General features: G+C 39.3%; 1 protein-coding gene across 2 annotated transcripts in view; it reads right to left on the reverse strand.

Annotated features, from left to right (window-relative positions):
- Window positions 1-18,803, reverse strand: part of LOC132977371 (sodium-coupled neutral amino acid transporter 3-like) — a 48,837-nt gene that overhangs the window by 9,645 nt on the left and 20,389 nt on the right. Inside the window, exons 2-10 of one of the 2 annotated variants that reach the window (XM_061041895.1) lie at window positions 14,767-15,002; window positions 13,283-13,315; window positions 13,034-13,127; window positions 12,800-12,915; window positions 6,758-6,831; window positions 5,578-5,670; window positions 4,923-5,004; window positions 1,508-1,590; window positions 217-275 (exon numbers count right to left, since the gene is read on the reverse strand). In XM_061041895.1, coding sequence (XP_060897878.1) covers window positions 217-275; window positions 1,508-1,590; window positions 4,923-5,004; window positions 5,578-5,670; window positions 6,758-6,831; window positions 12,800-12,915; window positions 13,034-13,127; window positions 13,283-13,315; window positions 14,767-14,903 — 771 coding nt within the window. In that variant the 5' untranslated portion in view covers window positions 14,904-15,002. The remainder of the gene's footprint in view (window positions 1-216; window positions 276-1,507; window positions 1,591-4,922; window positions 5,005-5,577; window positions 5,671-6,757; window positions 6,832-12,799; window positions 12,916-13,033; window positions 13,128-13,282; window positions 13,316-14,766; window positions 15,003-18,803) is intronic. The other variant, XM_061041896.1, reaches the window with a different exon arrangement.

Below are 18,803 nucleotides of genomic sequence, written 5' to 3' on the forward strand. Positions count from 1 at the left end.
GGAACCGCAGCGTGCAAACATTAGTCTATGGCATTGAGTAGGGAGAGCAGGGAATACTAAAGAGGTGGAGGGAAGGTGGAAAAAAAAACTAATTCTAGACTGAGACTTTTAATATTCTGCTTGATATTTCTACCAACAGACAAGAACCAAAAAGCAGAAGAATGAAGTGTAGTTAACACATGTTTCAATGTTTCTTTTAAAAAAGAGAGAACATACCGAAATGAGGAAGAAAACCATGCAGCTCAGGGAGAAGCCACTGGTGTATCCCAGGTATCCTAAAAGACAAACGCTACATTAGCATTTATCTTCGATATATTACTCATATTACACATCTCATCATATTATAATGTGCTCTGTATAATATCTGCCTGAACTGCTCAACTCAAATGACTAATCTCTGGTGACGGAGAGCAGCTTTTTCTTCTGCTGTACGTTCTTTGGAGGACTTGTCTTTGATGTCTCAGCAGGAGACTGAACTCTCACAAGAGGTCAGCCAATAGGCCTCCTTTTCTCATTTTCAGCTTGGCTTTCCTGGTTTCTTTCTTCTTTCCATCTGTCAGGTTTCACAGAGTTTCTTGTCTGGAGCGCTGTGATTCAGACCGACACTCCAGCAAACTTTAAGAACACATTGGAAACGTCCTTGTGCTACAAGAGCTAAAAACATTTTGTCATTTTTGCCCCTGAATTCACACAGTGAAGGTATCAGGGGACATCTCAGTAACATGGTTCATACATGGGAATTTATGTAATGTAATTAAATAAACACTTTAGAATCCATGTGTGGATTTAAAATCTTTGCAATCCCCCCCTGAAGGTCTTAATACAGTGTAAAGAGCAGAGGGGGGAATTTCAGAGTTGGAAAGGAGGCCATCACAATTTGCAGGTTATTTAGAAATGTGTTATTCAATCATTAAGACCAAGGTTCAAGCCTCTGTTGGTACACATATTTCTCTGTTGATGTAGTGTCCTTGAGCAAGTCCAAGGGACTGCAGGAATTTTAGAAAAAGTAAGCAGCCACGCAGAGAAAATCCCCACAGAGATCAGATAGATACCAAAATGTATCAACAATAATTAAAGACCAATTCCCCCAAAGTCCAAAAGTGTTACGATCTGGATTTAAGAGCTTTACATTTTTGTGCTTAGTTTGACCTCGTAACTCGTTTAAAGCAGAATCTTGTTACTTTCAGAAGAAGAGAAAACACATTTTGTTGTCTTCAAATGCTAAATTTGACTGATGAGTCCTTCATACAGTTTAATTCAGTACACTAAGAGGTGTATTGGGCCTCACCTGTAAGCTAATTTAGGCCAATTTAAAGTAAATATAGTAATAAACTGATTCATTTGACTGACTTTATTACTCTTCTTCACTTTTGCAACTGTTTCAATATCATTTCAGCTAAATGCAGCCAAAGCATTCATTTTAAAGCTTTAAGTGGCTGAGTGAACACAGGATGTATGAAGTGAACAGATAGGTTACCTCCTGTAAGAACGTTATCACATTACTTACCTAGCTGTTTCATGAGAGCCAGTGGTAGTATGACTGCAATAGATACTATGATCACAAGGTAGTTCCCATTCAGATACCATTCACTGCAGAGAAGCAGAAGGACACAGAGAATTAAATGTATTGATTCTAAATTACTCTGCTCAAACACTCCTCTCAATCTCAATTCTGCTAAGCGTTTGCACCGTGTCAGGTATTGATTGAGAAGAAACAGGAGAAAAGTATGTGAACAGCTACAAAATGAGGAGCACATGGTGGAAAAAGCAAACATACTGACTCAGAATGATTCTATACCTCAGAGACTTCGCCAGGTACTTCTATTTACAGCAACAACAAAAAAATCAATATCTAGAGTGGAAAAAATAAGTTTGTTTGCTCCCTCCATGTTTGTTGCATGTTAGAACAAGTTGACTGAGATGGTGTTCTGTTGGTGTTTGTGATCTATTTTCCATTTGGGAACATTGAAATAAGATCAACTTAAATTGAATGGTTGAATCTTGTATGAAAGAATAATTATTAAGTCAAATAAACACATTTCAAGACTTTTAAAAAAAAACATATGTGGTCCCTTATCACAAACTGAGGATATGACCTACTAGATAACAGAATGGCAGACAGTACATCCCAAGCATACTCTTAATGAAGGATACTCATATTTAATGAAAGCATCCATACATGATATACAGGAAATAACCATATGAAAACATGTTTTTGTTAAAAAATATAAATACACCAGTAGAAAAAGTGATGTCTGACTTAAACCAATCTTGTTGTTTTGCAGCATTGCCCAAACTGCTCAGATACACTATGCATCATTATCATCATTATATACTGTGGTATTTATAGACATTCCCAGCAGGAGGCAGGGTGCACACTGGCAGGTCACCAGCCAATCACAGGACACTTTCACATTCACACCTACAGGTAAACTAAAGTTACCAATCAACCTAATGTGTTTAGACTGCTGGTGTAAACTAGAGCACCCAGAGGAAACCCATGTGGGAGGAGGAACAACACGCAAGACAAACATTGTGCCAATGTTGAGTAGTAACACTCCACTGCCAAACTAGAAACACTGAATGATGGGGATTATGGCAAAATGTTTGACACACACACTTCATTGAAACAACACATGTAACTGTCTATTGCACAGCTATGCATACCAAACAAACCTCATTAGGCTATTTTTAGATCAACACAGTGGGGGCGATTAATTTCTTGCCCTCTGTCAGGTGGGAGACGCTGCAGAGATGCAACATCTGCTGGCTACTACACACACGCAAATACACACAGAGGGAAACACACACATCTCAAAAAAGAACTCATCTATCCCGTTGTCATCCTGCCCTTCAGCCATCTGGTCCAGGGACACAATATCTCTCCATCACTAATGCACGCACACACAAACGTGAATCTCTGTGTTTTTTACAAACACAGAGATTCAGAATCAACTAAAATAACACAAATAATAGAGTGCTAATGGCCGAGCGGTTATGTCGCGCCACATGTGAAGAAGCTATAGTCCTCGTCTTCATCTGTCCTATCCAATAAGGCAAAAATGCCCAAAAAACATACTTACAAAAAATCACAAAAAATGAGAGTGAACTTGATATGCAAACTGCTTCTGTGTGTACAGTGAAAAAAGAAAAAAAAGAAACGAGCTTCAGCACCTGCAGAGTCCCTCCAGTCAGTGAGGAGTTGCATTGTTTACTCATAAAATGGAATTTCTAAATGTTTTATTTTATAATATTGATTATTTCTTGTCTGACTTTAGATTACTTCTTACAAATGCAATAAACACAGATAATTCTTCACTTTATTTCTCTATCAATAAAATACAGAATTACTGATGCAATGATGAAGTGAAAATCTAAACTCTGTATGCAGTCATTAATTTTAACCCTCAACTATAAGCACTGTCACTGGATTATAATTGTGTTCAAATGATGAAGTAGTACTTTTCTTGTCTTTTAGATGTGATAGAAAGGTGTCTGTTATATTTTCCCTCCTCTGTGCGGTTGATCAAAATAAACACACACCCTCTGACAAGATGAAATGCCACTGGGACAATCTAGTCTGTCATTTGCAATTAACAGTGACTGCTGACCATGGCCAACAGCACCAAGCACTGCTACACTGAGCAAATAGAGCTGACACCAGAAATCAATGTGGGCATGCTGTCAAAGAACATCAACTCTTTATAGACTGTAGACTACAACAAACAACTGTACAAACAAACATGCTAGAAAGCTAGAAGTGGGTTGTCTTTAATCATCTCTGTTGTAACATTTGGAAGAAGCAGCTAAATGTAAAACTTGGCTGTACATTGTGGATTAATTTTCTTGAAACTCTGAGCAAATTAATACCCAATTGTGTAATTGTGTCATGCATGCACATTGCACATGAACTTATCTGACAACTAAAAAAGTAGGTAAAAAGACACGCTAACTGGGGTAAGGGTTAACGTGTAAAAGGGTAACTAGCGCGCTCAAAATCCCACCCAAGGAAGTGAGTGTTGTTTGTCTCTGCAGCCACCTGCACCGGCCAGTGATATCCCACGGTTTACATTTTCAGCCGTGGAGTCTCGCTGTGATTGGATGTGTGCGCTTCTCTGTGGCCGTGCTGCTCTCCTCCTCCAGGGTCACTATCACAGCTGTTCACACGCCAGCTGCTCCGTACATTCAGAGCAGCAGTAGGCCGCACAACTCTTACAGTGGAGGTAAAATGATGCTGATGTGAAAAATAAAAGCATATTGTGCTGAAGTGAATGACTTTGTAATGGCGGTAGAACACATGCCAACAACAATGGTGTTTCATATATGACTATTTGTCGATAATCCTGATTTGCAGTCTTTTCAGCAACAGCTTGTCACGATATTTAAAATTCAGTGTGCCCTCTCTAAAGACCAGTAAGAGTTGATAGTAGTTGAGTCTGCCAACCCCCCCCCCCCCCCCCCCCCCCCTTATACTGCAGGATGCAGAGTTGCAGGGAACAATATTCCACTTCTCTTAAGCAACAACCAAATTCGTAAACTTTCTCTTCCTCCCTGCTGTGTGCAGGATGAAGTCAGTCCAGCCATTACCTAAATCCCTTTTTAAAACATTATCAATTCATCAAGCTTCAGTGTAAGTCTATCCATCAGTTTCTGCCACATTGAATTTCTGATTCATTTGCTGGCAATGATGTGCTTGTTGTAGATTTCAGCAACAATTACTAGTACCATCACTAACAGTGAGTGCTTTAAACAAAGGGGACTTACAAGACGTTCTTTTGATTGAAGTCACTGAAGTATTTGCATGTCTAAAGCCAATCATTTGCTCATACAGACAGATGTAAAGACATCACATTCACTTGTGGATCTGTAGTCACTGTGATGTAGTATGCAAGAGAACTTTTTCTCATACAGTGATCACTCACCCTGCAGGTTTGTCGACCCTCAGAAAGGCCTGGATGACCAAGGGAAACTCATACTTGACTATGTACAGGTAACTGGACATGGCTGTGGACATAGAAACACATAGAAACACTCTGATCACTGAGTGTAGCAAGAAAAAGTAAGAAATCTGAGCCCATGTCAATGTAGCATAAATCAATCTGTGATAACAATGACACAGTAGGATGTATCAATTTTTGAAGTGGATGTTATTGTTGAAAGTAAAAGACAGCACAGTCAAACCAGATAGAATAATAAAGAGCATTTTCCCTTCTGAGGCAAATCAACAAAAGAAAATCAATGATATTGCTGTATTTTCAACACTGTTCATATCCAGAGCAATCAGTCATAGATATTTCAAGTCCTTTGTTTAAGTTGATTCATGTTTAAAAAGTTACGTGACTTATAATTACTTCCAAAGCACAAAATGAAACTTCATATACAAACTTGTCATGCTGGATGAATAATAATCTGACAAAAGGAAAAAGTTTCTTCATTTATTTTAAGTAGATCAAGCAGGATATTTTGATCAGTTAAACAATGAAAGCATGCACATGTTAATCCCCAGCAACAAGGAACCCAAAGACCTTTTTAAAGGTATATTTATTTGTGTGTTTGTGTGTCTAAGTGTTACCTCACCTCCAATGTTCTGCAGCGTGATGGCTATACCCGCGGCCATCTTCCCTGCAGTCCCAAAGGCCCTTTGGCCCAGCTGCTCATATGCACGAATACCTGAGACAAAGAAACATGTTCAACAAGGTGCAGGATTATAAAGAAACTGAAAGGCTCATTGTGTAGCAGTTCATGGACTATTGAGTGACTGATTGATTGATTGATTGATTGATTGAAGTCTTTATTTTGAACTTTTCTTTTTTTCCAAGGCAAAAACAAAACAATAAAACCCACAAAAGAATAGTGCATAATACAACAGAAATGTGTTGTTACATGTTGGAAAAGGAGTGGGAAGAAGTGTGAATGTATCTAATCCCACCCCCTCTCCATTAAACACTAAAGACACCCTTTACTCCAGTAATCTTAAATGTGCCCGTTATGCAGATGACACCATCCTTCACCAAAGTTCAGACCACAGGCCACGAGTAGCCACTAAGCCACCGTGTTTTCAGTGACATTCTGGTGCTATTTTATACTTTCTGATACCTACTGTGGTACCTACACTGAAGCATTTATTGGCTTTTTTAAGAGTCTACATAACAGCTGCTGTGAAAATAATGGAATTTGTAATTATTCTAAAAGAGAGTATGTTGGAGTTTTTCTTGTTTTCCATAACTGCATGTATCCCAAGCCAAGGAGAACCTCAGACTTTAATTGTTTTGAGTCCAGGAAGCACTACTTCCTGTGTTTTTTTATTTGTTTAATTAGGATAATTTTCTATAATATTGGTGAAAGAACAAGCTAGCTCTTACTAACATTTCACTGTTTTCTAGCATCACACTGATGTTGATTCTAGTTCTCACTAAGTAATTCACCTGAAACCAACTGATTCTTTTTTCTTATGGTATCAGCTCACCGCATTGACTGGCTGAGTGGTACAGGTATTTATTTACCATTCTATTTATCCAGGTCTACGTATTTCTTAATTGTTTGTTCTGTTCATATTCTGTGTGTACTCCTATTCTGTAAAACCACCATTTTTACTTTTTTGGAATAAAGATGGGAGGTGAAATTAACTTTTTGAAAAGCAAGGGCAAATGACATGACAGTGTTAAGGAGGTTTTAAAACCAATTGAAGAGAACTTGTTTTTTGCTTTAAATCCAATCAACAATATATTTTCATGCACATTGACAGTCACATACATACCTACAATGCCAGATAACTTAAGCAGTAAATGGATGGAATATGAGGAGAGGACCGCCACCACTGTTAGAAGTACCCTGAAACACACGTAAAAACATGATTACTGACACTTCTTTTACTAGGAAAAAACACCAAGGAAATATTGATTTACATTGTACATGTACATTATTGACACAGCTGCAGCACAGCCATACATTGTCTGCATACCAGTGCACAGATTGTGTTGGAAAGAACAGAGTCCCTGTGGCTCTTCTTTACCCCTTTAATTGTTACTCATGCTGAGCTAAGGATGCTGCACTGTCAGCGCCTCTGCCCTCTGCCACACTAAGTAATCACACGCAGACCAGATGGACACGTCCAAGAGAAACGGTTCCATTGCACTGCTGAGATTGACAGAATGAGGAAAATCCTTTATACACATTAATCTTCTCGTCTTTGTTCCTCCAGGCTGGAATAACCCACTTCAGTCACCACAACAGTTTATGTAAAAGTGTTGTCTCCTCAAAGAGGACTGCAATCATTCTCTCTCTGTTGACTCATGTTCTCTTTCTGAAACAACTTATTATCTTTTCTCTCTCATCTTTGGCTTTCTCCATTTTGGGCTCCTTGAACAATTGTTATCCACTCAGAAAATTGATTCTACTACAGTATGTCTCTCTCAGTAAAAACGACTTGAGATGAGAACGGCAAAGCCTCATACCTACCCATCTTAATATTCCTGAGATGATCAACGTTGGATCATATTGACAATCATCCTGAAAATGACCTAAATCAGTTTAACATAATGTGCACTTGAATATGATTTACTGACTGTGAAATATATATTGTTTACAGGGACTTCATGGAAAACAAAATGTTTGCAATCATAGACGTAATGAGGAGCTATGTGGAACATCACAGGCTCATGTTTTTAGTGAGAATGGAGAATTTTTCTAATTAACATATAGAGTTCAAAGTCTGCTTAAGAAAGGGGCTGGGTAGATCCTGATTTAAATCCAACAATTTCTGCTATTTTAGGAAATGTCCCTCTGTCTACGTTAGGTACATGGTAAGACACAACTTATACTGTGTTTTTCCTCTCTGGGGTGTGATTCTGCAGTGAAGAGAAATCTGCTTTCTTGCAGCACCAGCACCGTCACTAACGGAATTGGTGAGATGGAAGAACTACAAGCTTTTCAGCATGGGTTTCTAGACTAAACTAAACTGAACTATGAGAGCAAGGGATGTTACATTGGAGTCTACATTTCTTTGGTTCACTCAGATGTTCAGCCGTATAAATGCAGGTGAGATCGGCTGTGAATGAGGCTGTGGCCTCACACACAAAACAAATCTGTGCGAAATGACACACGGGGCTGTAAGCCAAACGGAAACATGATACATTTCTACCAAAAATATGAAATGCAAAACCTGAACTAGCAGTGTGAGACTCACCATAGGTCAGATGATATTAAGTTATTGTGATGTTTAAGGCATGAACTGATATCTAATTTTTTAAATATTGAGATAAGCAGGTTATTCATCCATTTCTTTTTTTAAAAGAAAAAAAAAATCATGTCACCAAACATCTGTTTTATGAAACAAGATAAACTACACCTAATCTTTACCTGACTTACTAAAACTGCAATTCAGTATACAATATAATACTCAATAATAACCAAAGCCAACATGTGTACACACGTCTGGAACTTAACAAACAAAAAGAGGTAAGGCCCCTTTGTCAACATTTAAAAAGTCTGGTGTGTTTTAAAAAATGACCATACAAATGTATATTATAAATACGATGAATACGCTTGTGTAGAGCTATAATATTGCCGGACAAAATATTGCAATATTATGCTTTACATTCAACTAGTACTCTCTTTCAGGTCAAAAGTATGAGTTACATTTATTTCAACAGTTGATAAAATATCTTCAAAAACATAACACGTGCTATTTGAATTTGTGGCCTCACACACAAAACAAATCCTGGTACATTAAGATGCTGCTGATATAGCATACTGAGGAATTCATGATTGAAAACTGTAAGCATTTTAAAGAGTTCTGAAGAACCATTATTTTTCCTTTTACCAAAGTGAGAAATGAAAAAAGTATGGTTTAGGTATTTCATGGACCGTTTTTGCACTAGTTAGATTTTCCCCCTCACTCTGACCATAGGGTCAGAGCCGTTATATGGCACTTTCTTCTCAGCTTTGTAATGGTTTGGGGGGATCATATGGTCGACCTTTTAAAAGGGGACACAGTTATGGCTCGTTGTATTTGGGCCTGTTTGAGCCTGAAATGCTATAGAGCCATAGTGCTGTCCACTAACAGTGTTTTATTGTCTTTAAAGATGCACATGTTACATTTCCTACTTGTATTTAACAGATGTTTTTAAAGGTATGTCAAATGAAAAATGTCAGTGATGTTCGTTAGTACCCCAAGCATTAGGAAGATTTGTGAATGAGTCGCTGGTCTGCTAACTCACCCTGACCACGTCCACCTCATTCCAACCGTTTCCTATTTTCTTACTGGTCGCTGTTACTGCTGGCGACACTAACGTTCTCTCTCACACACTCTCTCCATTCCTTCTGCTTTTAGGAAAAGCCAGACAGCACGTCTTTCATCCTGACATCAACAGTTGGCCAGTGAGGTTGTTTTTTTTTTCTCTTTCTTTTTTGTTTGGCATTTTTCAGACCTTGTGGAAGAATGCTGGTTTGACTTGCAGTGGAGGATTTAGTCAGTCAAGTGACAGTGGGTGAACAGATCTCCTGACAGACAGACAGTCAGACTGACACACTTGGGTCACCGTAGCTTTGCTAATAGCTTTCCACCCCACTGCATTCCTACCTGCTCCCGGGGCACTGACCCGCTGGAGCCTCTACAGCCGCCAACACAATCTGTGCGAAATGACACACGGGGCTGTAAGCCAAACGGAAACATGATGCATTTCTACCAAAAATATGAAATGCAAAACCTGAACTAGCAGTGTGAGACTCACCATAGGTCAGATGATATTAAGTTATTGTGATGTTTAAGGCATGAACTGATATCTAATTTTTTAAATATTGAGATAAGCAGGTTATTCATCCATTTCTTTTTTTAAAAGAAAAAAAAAATCATGTCACCAAACATCTGTTTTATGAAACAAGATAAACTACACCTAATCTTTACCTGACTTACTAAAACTGCAATTCAGTATACAATATAATACTCAATAATAACCAAAGCCAACATGTGTACACACGTCTGGAACTTAACAAACAAAAAGAGGTAAGGCCCCTTTGTCAACATTTAAAAAGTCTGGTGTGTTTTAAAAAATGACCATACAAATGTATATTATAAATACGATGAATACGCTTGTGTAGAGCTATAATATTGCCGGACAAAATATTGCAATATTATGCTTTACATTCAACTAGTACTCTCTTTCAGGTCAAAAGTATGAGTTACATTTATTTCAACAGTTGATAAAATATCTTCAAAAACATAACACGTGCTATTTGAATTTGATTTTAAAAGTGACTTTAAAAGAAAACAGTGTGTTTTCTCCAGCAGGTCATTCCTATTGCAGTAACAGCCATTACTACATTCTCTTTGTGTACTTCTCTGTGTTTGAGAAAACATGGCCCCTGCATTATCAGCTCTTCTGTCCCCTTTAGGAGCAGAACCTTAGGTTCATAATGACACCATGCTTTGCCAAAAAAAAAAGATGATATTTTGTTCAAGGCCATCACCAGCCTGGGAGTGCAATGTGGAACACAGAAACAATGCCTGTTTTACTTTGCCAAATATGCCACACTGACCCTGCCTGTAGTAACACTATTGTTTGAAACAATTTCCAGCAGATATTCTCACAGTGACAGCCTTTACACTCTTTGTTGTGGTCAGTCACGTAATATTAATTTGCACGCGATAGCGTGTGTTCATCAGAGTAAAACATAATCAGCTCAACGTCATTTGGGCTCCTGTCTAGCCAAGTGTCAAAGACCCTGGTGTTGGGTGACACTGGGTTCAACCAGTCCAGACAGCTTGAAAACCAACAGTCACACAACTCAGCTCCCGCTAAGGAGCTTTAGAAAGGGAAAACCCTGCAGACCTGACAGCATCTGAAAACAACTTCCTCTAATTATATATCATGTCAGCTGTTTAAAATTCAAACACATATTTCTCCTACATTGATTTGAATCTTGAGTGCTAATGGTAATATGATTTCACATCTCTGTTGTAGAGTTTGTTTGCTTGAAGCATACAAAGGGGAGAAGTCATGACATTTTTCCACCAAAGCAACAAATCAACTTAAAACAAGCCAAGAGATACAAACAAGAGATACAAAGATCTTTTGATAAATAAATTATGCTTCCTTCATTTTCAAAGAAAAGTTATACTGAGAGGGTTATGGTAGAGCTGAAAATCCTTAGCACAGCCACCTTCAGCACCAGACACCTTACAATCTAGCACCATCAGGAGGATGTGTCAAAACAAAAGACGAAAAAGACGAGGAGGGGAAAGCGTTGATGTTGCTAACACCCTACAAACACCCTGATTATTTTTTAAAGTCCTACATGCATGTAGGACTTTAATGGGCATGTAAAGCTTTGAAAGCCCATCAATTAAATCTTATACTAGCATCAACTCTGAGGAGTTTTTCACCCCATAGCTTCATCATATGCAGAATCCAGCCAACAAAAATGTAAACTATGCCCACTGGCTGATATGATGAGAGGACACATGAGTAATATTTAGCACACTAGGCTATCTGTTCCCTCTGATGGCAGCAGACTCAGGCACACTAAGTCTTAGAATGATGATTTTTTTTCAGTTATAGGATAGTAACTGTGAAATATTGAGAATTTCCTTAAACAAGCTCTTCGATTGTCTACAAGCTTTAAAGGATATGGCCTGGTATATTCAGCATTTTGTTGAACAAACATGTTGAAAGATCATAAATCTACCACCAATGATAGCTCCTAGCATTGTCTATGTAGCTTAAGTCTGGTAGCTTGTTTCTCTTTTCAATAGAGCTCAAAGTCAGTTCTGGATACAGCCTCATGATATCATACTCACTAGAGACACAAATGTCTGTTAATCCATCACAGAAAACAGGCCCAAACAAGTGCAGTATATAGGTCAGTTTATATAACATATAAATTCTTTAAAAAAAATACAATAAATGGTCTCTATAATGTTTGAAATGGTCATAGCTTTAAGACCTACATCAGACTTTAACGATAAGAAAACACTTGTCTTCCTGCTTTTAAACAGGGGTTGACAAATAGCTTCTCTACCTCAGGAGAATACTTGCTGTGAAAAGGCTTTATAGAAAAGTTCAGCAAGATTTTGAGACCATATGAAGACATTTTTTGACACACGTCATTTTCAAAAACAAGGCTACACTATCTTTTTCTGCCTCCACATGGGGAAATACAACGCAGTGGATTCACTAGTCTGCTCCTCACTGTGATCATTTGAAGTGGCATGGAGATAACTTGCTGCAGATAGCTAAAAAAAACTGCAGTGCAACAAAATCTTAAAAAACTGTAAAAAAAAAGTCTATATCAAAAGATAAATGATCAGATTGGAAGCTGCAGTTGACTGTTGGCTGTAACAGATTAGCATTTGAAGGGGGAATACTAACGCCTCTGTGACGCCTTGTGTGCAATGTGTTAAAAACAGAGGCAGAATGGTGGGGCGGAGTCACTCCACCCCTGATCCGCCATCAGAGGTAGTGATAGAGGCGTAATGGAGGGAAAGTGCTGAGCTGTGTGTGTGTGTAGATGCCTGAGCATGTGTGTATGTGGGGCTCCTGCTGTGTGCTCTCTCAAGCTCCCTCTCTGTATTCTGCAACACCGTAATGCAACGTGAACTCACACACTGGGATACTTAATAATAATACGTGTTTACAGATGCAATGTGTTGGTTCAAAGGAGTAATGACGGCAGAGCTTTGTTATGACACCATTTTCCTGACAGACATCCCTGTAGCTGGTTCACATCAGTGAGTCGTGATATATCAAAAATAATGCTACTCCAATGTTGTTGTATCAGATGTATCATATGAATTACTTACAGAAACAGGACGACCCCCGTGTTGGCCATGGCATAGGCCAGTCCTAGGATTCCACTTCCCATGATTGCATTGCCCAGGTTGAAGACGGACATCCCAAACGAGGTTTTCCCTTCGAACTAAGGCCGATGCAAGACAGAGGAGAAAAAATAAACTTTTTTTGTTCATCTAACAGTACCTGAAAGTATAGGCACGTAATGTCCGATACCATTCAGAATATGCTGTGTTTGAGCTTACATCTGTAAATTGTGGGGTCTTCTTGTCGTCAACGCCTGAGAGGAACTCCTGGCTCTCTGGGAGGTTGGCTTCTGTGTTCTCAGTTCTGTGTGGACTAATGCAAAGAAATATTGTTAAAGAGCTAGAATTAAAAGTACCATGGAAACAAAAAGGACAAGACAAACTCTAAAACAGGCTTCTGAACATTTTGGCTTCTGATTTTTACCAAGGTCACAACTCTGGAACTGCTCATTATTACAGCATACATACCTAGCATTCTGGGCACTATTTGGTACAGTTTCCCTACAAGCAGTGTAGAGAGATGCCATCCATCACCCAACAAGAGCACAAAGTGGAAAAACAACACGCTCAGTCATAATATAATACAGCGAGGTGACCATCTATAAATGATTGTCTAAACCCTGGAGAGATATTTTAATTAAACCATCCATTACATAGAAAAGAAGACACAAATATATCGATAGAAAACCAGTGACATGATAATGAGGCATTTAAGCCCACTCCAATATGAAGCACACATGATAGCACAATCAGAGTGCATGTAGGAGGTACATTACACAGAGAGATGAATGGACACACAGTCTTTGCAGTTAAAGCAATGCTGCCTACCAGCATGGACTTCCAGCCCAGGCAGAAGAAGAGTGACACAATCACCATCATGACTCACGTATAATTACCTGCTTTTTTTATGAGCATAAGCAGGCATTTCTCTCTGATGTCATGCTCAGGATTGGAAGGTCAAATGCTGTTATAATGACATACTTCTGTTCCAGGTTATATGTTGTAAAAATGTAGGTATCTGACAAATAATTATAATTTCCCCATTGCTTAAAAAGATAATTTTAGTGTTAATGATTTATTAATAGCCCTTGGTAGTGTTGCATAATACAACAGACAAGACACACATACCTAGCTAGCCTTTCATAAGCTAGTTAATATATTGCTAATAAAATGTGAGCTGAAGTGGTTGAATGCTGGTATTAGCTTTGTTTTATTGTTGCTAATGGATTATCAAAGATGTTGAGAAGAGAGATGATTTACATATATATATCCAGTTAACAACCATGAGCACAGCAGTAAAACATTATATCAGAATGTGAGCTTTTGAACCTGAATGTGACAGCAAAAAGAAAACGGATTTCTGAGTAAATATGTTGAATGGATACCTCCACAGAGGTAATGTCTTAATAATCAGCCAGGCACATGCAATGACATTCATTTCCCTTGAAGTTGTGTTACCACACAGTCTGTAATGTGTTTTGATGCCTGAGGGAGAACAAGCAAGGGCTGAAAGTGACACATTAAGACGACAACTATACGGAGAATCCCTCGCTTGAATAATTTCAGTATGTGTACAGAGGACGTTAAAACGAAAGAGATCCCTGGTTTGATTTTCTCATGGTAAACAAAATGGAAAATATTAAAATGGCATATATTAAACAAAAATCCTATGCACTATGTCTTTCCCTGGTGGCTTTTTGCATATCAAGTATTTTATATTTGGAGAGGTTTTGAGACCTGACACTCACTGAGATTACGAAACTGTCAAGATGCTTCACATGAGATAAAACGAGATGCTGATCTTAATTGATCTCATTATAAGGATAACAAAGCAATAGAAGTCAAAGGTGATTCTTAATTTCCTGCCACAATAACAACCAATCTCAAAAGAAGAATTAAGAATATGTTCCTTAGAGATCAACATGTAAAGTATTAAGAAGAAGTAAACTTACTTTTCAGCATCTGCTGCAGGGGGTGTCTTCGCGGATGCCGTGATCTCCTCCCCAGGTTCGAGGCCTTTTCCATTGGGAATAGCGTTTGACTCTGCAGGAGCAGTTTCCACCGTCTCAGCTGGGTTATCTTCACTCATATCTGCTCCAGTAATAATCAGCCTTTTGAAATGTGTAGACGTCTGATGTCAATGTTTGAAGTTCTGGGAGAGTGAAGTTCTTATTTTTAAGGCAGGGACCTGTGAAAGAAAAGAAAGGCTCAATTAGAATTAAAACCGCAACCGGTGATGAAGGGCCCTCGCACCCCTGTGCATGTCGGGGTGTGTCGCGAGTGCAGCAGCAGCGGAACATGGCTAAGCAGCAGGCCGTGCAGTCCGATTTGTGTAAAAGTCGTACTATGGTATGCTGAAATAGGCAACGTAATGAAGATCACAGAAACTTTTGACGTAGAGCAGTTCAGGCTGGCACTGTCATGATAGCTATGAAATATGGAGCAAATTGAGCATTGTGTTGTACTTATTCCTTGCAGTAGGGGGCGCTATGGTTAAAGTTGACTATTGTTATGTCTGTGTTCAGAGGCCAACCCTGATCATACTTATGTAATTTGAAGTAGATCAGACAAAGTATATAGGATGTAGTACTTACTCCTTACAGGAGGGTGCACTATGGTTCAAGTTGACTATAGTTATGTCAGTGTGTTCAGAGGCCAACCCTGATTATACCTGTGTAATTTGAGGAAGATCAGACAAAGTATATGAGAGTTACAACCACTTCCTGTTTGACGGCGAATGATGCATCCGTATGGCGAGAGCGTTGGACGTAGGTGTTTGAGCTTGAAAGTGTTGTATGGCCAAGGTGTTTGAATAGTCCCCACCAATTCTGAGCGGGAAATGAGCTACCTTGTAGCAATGGCTAATGCTAACTGAGAAGCAGTAACTTCCTGTTGTCAACAGGTGGCGCTGTGACTAAGCAAAAAATTTAAATCATGGATGTGTTCAGGGTGGGTTCTTTGTCATGCATGATTTTTTTGGTGATGATTGAACACTGCATAGTAGAGTTATAAGCATTTACTGTTTTTGGCGTGATGCAAAAAACGACATCAAACGACACGACATCACGCCACGGCCACGCCTTATTTCGAAACCTTGTGATTTGAGCACAACTTTTATTCTTCAACTTGTCTACTTTCATTTGACACCAAACTTGAATTGATCAGATAAACGCTCTCGGACGGATGCTTTCAAACAGGTACCCTGTAAATGGTGAAAATACGGACTTTTTAGACATTCAAAAAATCATAGTGGACTTCCTGTTGAAATTAGACAATGACTTCCACTGACTTGTAGGTCTCGGCCTGCTCTAACATGTAAAAAAGATTAATGTATGTAGGCAAAAAAACCTATTCGTAAAAATCAAAAGGGGGCGCCGTCGAGCTAATTTGCAAACTTCGTTCATAAAAACGCCAAAATATCACATTTTTCGCCGGACCCGATGACCGTGCAAATTTTACTGCGTTTTCGTGCACGTTCAGGCCCTCAAAAGTGGCCGCAAAGTGGCGGAATAAAAATAATAATCATTTGCATTCCAAGAGGGTCCTACGCACTTGTCAGTGCTTCGGGCCCTAATAATATTCAGTCATGAAACATGTATTCTTTCCTTTTCAAGAGACAGAGAAGTTCATTGTTTATTTGAATATAATTCCCTGACAACACAGTGAAGGTAAAAGGCAGGAATTTAAAATAACTTTAACATTTGACATCTGACTCTTGAGTCATTAGTTAGGATCAGCTGCAGAACTCTAAAGTCATTGGTAGATGCAACTTGGAGGTGATTCAGAACGTCATTAACATTTTGAAAACACATGGTTATGAAGAAGCCTTATTGAATAATTGTAGAGAGTCAAACTGAATCAGATATCGACAGACACGTGCAATGGTAAGAGCAATGTGTTTTCAACAGTAGGAGACATATGGTGAGATAAAAAGGGGGCCACCCTGAGGGCACTCAAGTGAGTCTGTGTCTTCCTTTAGGTCCAATCGGGACGCGACTGAACTCGTAAACACTATATGAATGCTGACAGAGGAAGGTGACAACAGAGATGTCAAGATGAAGCACCAACACAAAATTCTCTTCACAGCTATTGAATAAAGAAAGAGATTAAATCGTTTTTTGCATTTAAACACTTAAATTGAAAAGCTCTGAGTGACTTTAAGACTAACAAATTATTTCAGTTGTAACCTAAAGCAAAAAAAACACCAAACCCTACAATGTAAAAATACAGAGTTGACATTGAATTGATGTCTTGGCAAACCCCATCAATAATTGATACATCAGCTGACAGCTCCTGCTCACAGGACACAAAGCGTTGTGTTAACTGTGACACACTGGGCTGTGCATCAGGCCTCCTGGGTATCTTGTTGTGGTGCCTTAGCTGCCATGCTGGCTTGTGGGGCCCAGTGAGGCCCCCCGTGACATGTATCTCCTGGATGCCGTCGACCAAAGCCTCCTATCTGGCTGTCGCTGAATGACCTCCTTTGCTCCTCAGCATAAACAGCACTGGAGGCTATAATGGAGAGCACGTTGGGGGCCACAGAGGAGGAACACATTCAAATGGTTAAGCATTGAGATAAATGGAGAAGAACCAGCTAGGACCAGCTACAAACCAGTTCTACTCATCATTGTGCCACCATTTTTCTGCTTGTCACTTTGCTCTTGGTTTCCTTTTCGTTGTGGAGGGTTCAACAGAGCAACAATGCTCAGGGTTTTCTGTACCACCATTCCTGGCAACCACTCAACTGACCCTATTCCCTCAGGCTGCTTCCGCTTCACAGCCTGCCCTTTTAAAAGTAGCTTTGTGTGATATCATTTTAAACACACCAAACTAGTGTGAGCTGAATAAACCCTGGTCTTCATCGAGCAGCCCTATGAACCTACCAACCACGCTGCTGCGAGCTTCACTGCACAGCCAGGCCTCTCGGTGTCTCTGGCTAAAGCCAGGCAACGTGGTTGGCCAGCAAAGCACAGTGCACAATAGCGCATGTTGTGCCGTTTCCTGGGAACGGGTTGGAGAACAGTAGAACTATTGTGCCAGGCATCATTATGCGGCCGGGGCCCTCTTTGGCTGCAGTTCGCCGGGCCACTCGAAGGGCTGAAAAGGTATTTCACTGGGCTCTAATTGAAAAGACGCCACCTTGAATTCAGCAAATGCCAGTATCCTGTATGCAAGCACAGTTGTAGCAGAGATGCTGACGGTAGCAATGGTAGAGGCAGGGCCCCATCTCATGGGACAAATCACCACACAGAACCACACTGCCACTCCGATAGTCTACAAATCACAAGGAGGCTGGAGGAATCCATTCAAGGACAATACACCATGGGCTGTACAGCTACAAGGGTGCCTCTTCAATGGCCTTGAGCAGTGGAGCTTGAAACAGCAGACCTGATTGGACAGAGTTCTACGATCATTATGTTCAATAACAAAGGAAATGCATGACATCCTTAGTTCAGTGAAAACAGAATATTCAGTGAGAAGCTTTTATTTTTAGAAAGCTTCTTCGCCAGATTGGAGCAAACTGAGGTGAAATGGAGGTAGCTGAAACGCTTTGGGGAACATGCTCTTTTGAAAGTAGGACAGGATTTTGGCAATCATATACCAATACTGATATGAATTATTTATACTAAATTAAAGAAAACTTCACTGAAACAACAGCTAGTGTATTATGATCTTAACTATAATAAATATTTAGTGCAAATAACCAAGAACCAGTGGTCACCAACTTTTGCTGGCATGCAGAGCTTATTACATAATAACAATAATAATACAAAAATAATTGCATACACATACATTTTTAGAAAGAATCAGTATACCACTATGTGGTGTATGGAAAAGAAAAGAAAAAAATAGAAGAAACACAAAAACAATTGAATACCAGTTAGCAGAGCACCATTGTGGCATGAAACAGAAGAATAGTTATCTGCTCACCCAAACTGACATCTCTGTAGTCTGTAGACATTATGTCATCCCAATACATGTGCCACTA

Source organism: Labrus mixtus, chromosome 7 (assembly GCF_963584025.1).
Source record: "Labrus mixtus chromosome 7, fLabMix1.1, whole genome shotgun sequence".
NCBI lineage: Eukaryota > Metazoa > Chordata > Actinopteri > Labriformes > Labridae > Labrus > Labrus mixtus.